The 2,619-nt window shown below is 43.0% G+C and overlaps 1 protein-coding gene across 1 annotated transcript; it reads right to left on the reverse strand.

Annotated features, from left to right (window-relative positions):
• Positions 1 to 1,421: 1,421 nt before the first annotated feature.
• Positions 1,422 to 2,345, reverse strand: LOC138160155 (vomeronasal type-1 receptor 4-like). The gene has a single exon (XM_069086696.1). It carries the CDS (start codon positions 2,343 to 2,345, stop codon positions 1,422 to 1,424), a length of 924 nt encoding a protein of 307 aa, XP_068942797.1.
• Between the last annotated feature and the right edge of the window lie 274 nt (positions 2,346 to 2,619).

The following is a 2,619-nucleotide window of genomic DNA, read 5'->3' on the forward strand; positions in this document are numbered from 1 at the left end:
TTATCTGCTTCTTAAGGTCCTCTATGGCCTGTAACCAGCTCGTACTTTCCTTTGAAGCTTTTGGTACAAGAGTTCTGACTTCATTGTCTTCCTCCTGTTCCATGCCTTGCTCCTTTTTGTTCCCAAAATAGGAGTCTAATGTTGAAATCTTCTGTCTGCTTTGTTTCCTTTGCCTGGTCATGTCGCCCCTCAGTCACTTGACCTCTGTGCTTTTTGCCACAGTAGGACTCTGCCATCAGACAAGGGAGCTTTCGTCCCAAATGCTGGGGTTTTCTCAGCTGCTGGAGGTATTAGATGGGTGCCCTCCTGAGGTCTCCACATGCTCTGGCAAGCTGGACACACACCCTAGGACCTCCACTCTAGACTGCAATCCAGATCCAAGAAGGTTAAAGCAAGAGTGATTACCCCTCAGACTGGTGCTTGGTCCCCCTACACTCTGCAGGCCAGGAGCTGAAGCTGCCATGTGGTGCTGTGCCAGTGTCTCAGCAGATTCTTGCCCTGGGGGCAAAAGCCACACACACCCATTTACTGGGTTCCAAAGTCCAGACTGCACTGACCTCTCAGTTTGTCCTTTGCATCTATGTGTTGATAAATATGTAAATGGCCACAGCTGCTGCTCTCCTGGAGTCCCTCTGGCTGGCGGCTGGTCAGGCCCACCCTGTGGCTAAAGCCTTGGTATGGGGCTGGGCTCAGACTATTTGTTGTTGGTTTTGTGTGGGGAATGTCCCCAGTACTAAATAACAAGATTAAGTGTAATAGGAATGTGAGTATATTTTTTCTCATGGGTTCAAAAATCAACTTTAGAAAGGAAAATGAAGTCCACATGGCTAAATGACAGTTCATGCAAACAGAGCTGGAGGCTTTCATGGCTGAAACCCTCAAAATAAGTTACCTGAAGGATGTGGTAGCCAGAAAAGTCTGCAGTATGAGAAGTGTAGTACTAAGAATGAGATAAGTGTGATAAGGGAAGCATGATATGTATTGGTGAACCTGCATGTTGGGCATTTTGTTAAATACTTGAAAGACTGGAGAAGACCAGGAAGAGGGTAACCAGACTAGTAAGTGTCTTCCTGAACATATCAGGGTCACTTAAAGGGAATGGAGATATTAAGCCTAAAAGAAAGAAGATTAAATGGGAACATGGTAGCCATCTTCAATTAGTTGAAGGGGTGCCACATGGAAGTAAAATTAAACCTATTCTGCTTATCCCCAGAGGCATCCTTCTATGTACTTTAGTTTTGCTGCAGGGTCTGTGAGGTCTATTTAAGCTCTACTATGACAATGATGTTATGATAATGAGATCCTAGTCTTACTGGATCTTTGTAGATTAGAAGCTTCTTTGGGTCTTGTTCCCAGTTTCAAGAACTTTCATGAGGCAGGTAGTGCTAGGAGTGAGGGAAGTTCTATAGATACCTCCATGGCTACATTTGAGACCAGTGTGAGAATGAGGATGTTTTCTTTTTGACATTTGAGGGATTCCTGAGAGTTCCAGGGATCAATACAAAGGGACTGATGGTTGGGTAACATAGTGACAGGAAGATAGCAGTAGGCAACATCCAGGGAGACTTTTGGTTAAAATAAGTGATAAAAAGAGTAAAAATGGAGGTGAGTGCATAAAAGCTGACAAATGTGCTCATGAGTAAAAGGATGGTTCGGGTGGCTCTGATCTCAGGATGCCTTCTGGTTGAGAGGTTGGAACTCCGAATTTTCTGAACATGCTGGTGGTGTTTGTGTAGGAGAAGTACCATGTAGCCACTGGCTAAGACCATGAGCCCTAGGCAAAGCACATTTCTAAAAGAGGTTATTATCAAATAAGCACTTACATTGTGTTCTAAAGTACAAAACACAATATCAAATATATTTGTAATGTTTCTGCCGCTACTTTGGCCTCTTACATCTATTGATACAGGAATTTCTATAAGCAGATTGAGGATCCAACAGAAGAGATAGGAGTCTCTTGTCATCTGTTGTGTGGCTCTAACTTGGTACTCTGTCCACCTGGAATTACTGGGGCTGATGGTGAGGGCCTGCAAGGCACACAGGAGGGATGTCAAGGAAATTGAAAGGCCCTCACTCACTTTGCGAAGGTAAAATACAACTTTACACTCAACATCATTCAGAAAATAGTTCCATCCCAGACCCTGCAATGTTTGTGGGATTCCCTTGCTAACAAGCATAGTGAAATTCACCAAGGCCACCTGGGTGAAAATAACCATTAAAGAACTTATCTTGTGGCCAGCAAGGACATTTAACATATAAGAGGTAAAGAGGAGGAAGTTTGCTATAGTGCCTACTGTCGTTACAGCAAGAAAAGCAATTCCAAGGCAGAAGGTTTTTGAAAGCATTCTATGTGTTTTTAAAAAAAACAACAACTCTTTAGGTAAAGAAAATCTGAGAGGACATAGAAAAGTTGTGTGACTGTCATGCTTCGGTATTCCGGTCCATAGGAGAGCCTCAAAACATTACACCTGCCTTATTCCTATACCTATGTAGATGGATATTATTATTTCAGGACAGTTATACAGCCTTTTTCTTGTTCAAATTCTTATTCAACAATTCCTCTAACTGAGGCCAGTATTAGAAGCAAGAAGTAGAGCTGAGGTCAATTATGGAGACTGA

The sequence above is a fragment of the Petaurus breviceps genome, unplaced genomic scaffold (genome assembly GCF_028583685.1).
Source record: "Petaurus breviceps papuanus isolate PSGF00001 unplaced genomic scaffold, PetGlider_PUasm1.0 180, whole genome shotgun sequence".
NCBI lineage: Eukaryota > Metazoa > Chordata > Mammalia > Diprotodontia > Petauridae > Petaurus > Petaurus breviceps.

Excerpts from the sequence above, each read along its gene's own strand:
- LOC138160155 (XM_069086696.1), bottom strand. The coding sequence starts at position 2,345 with ATGCTTTCAAAAACCTTCTGCCTTGGAATTGCTTTTCTTGCTGTAACG.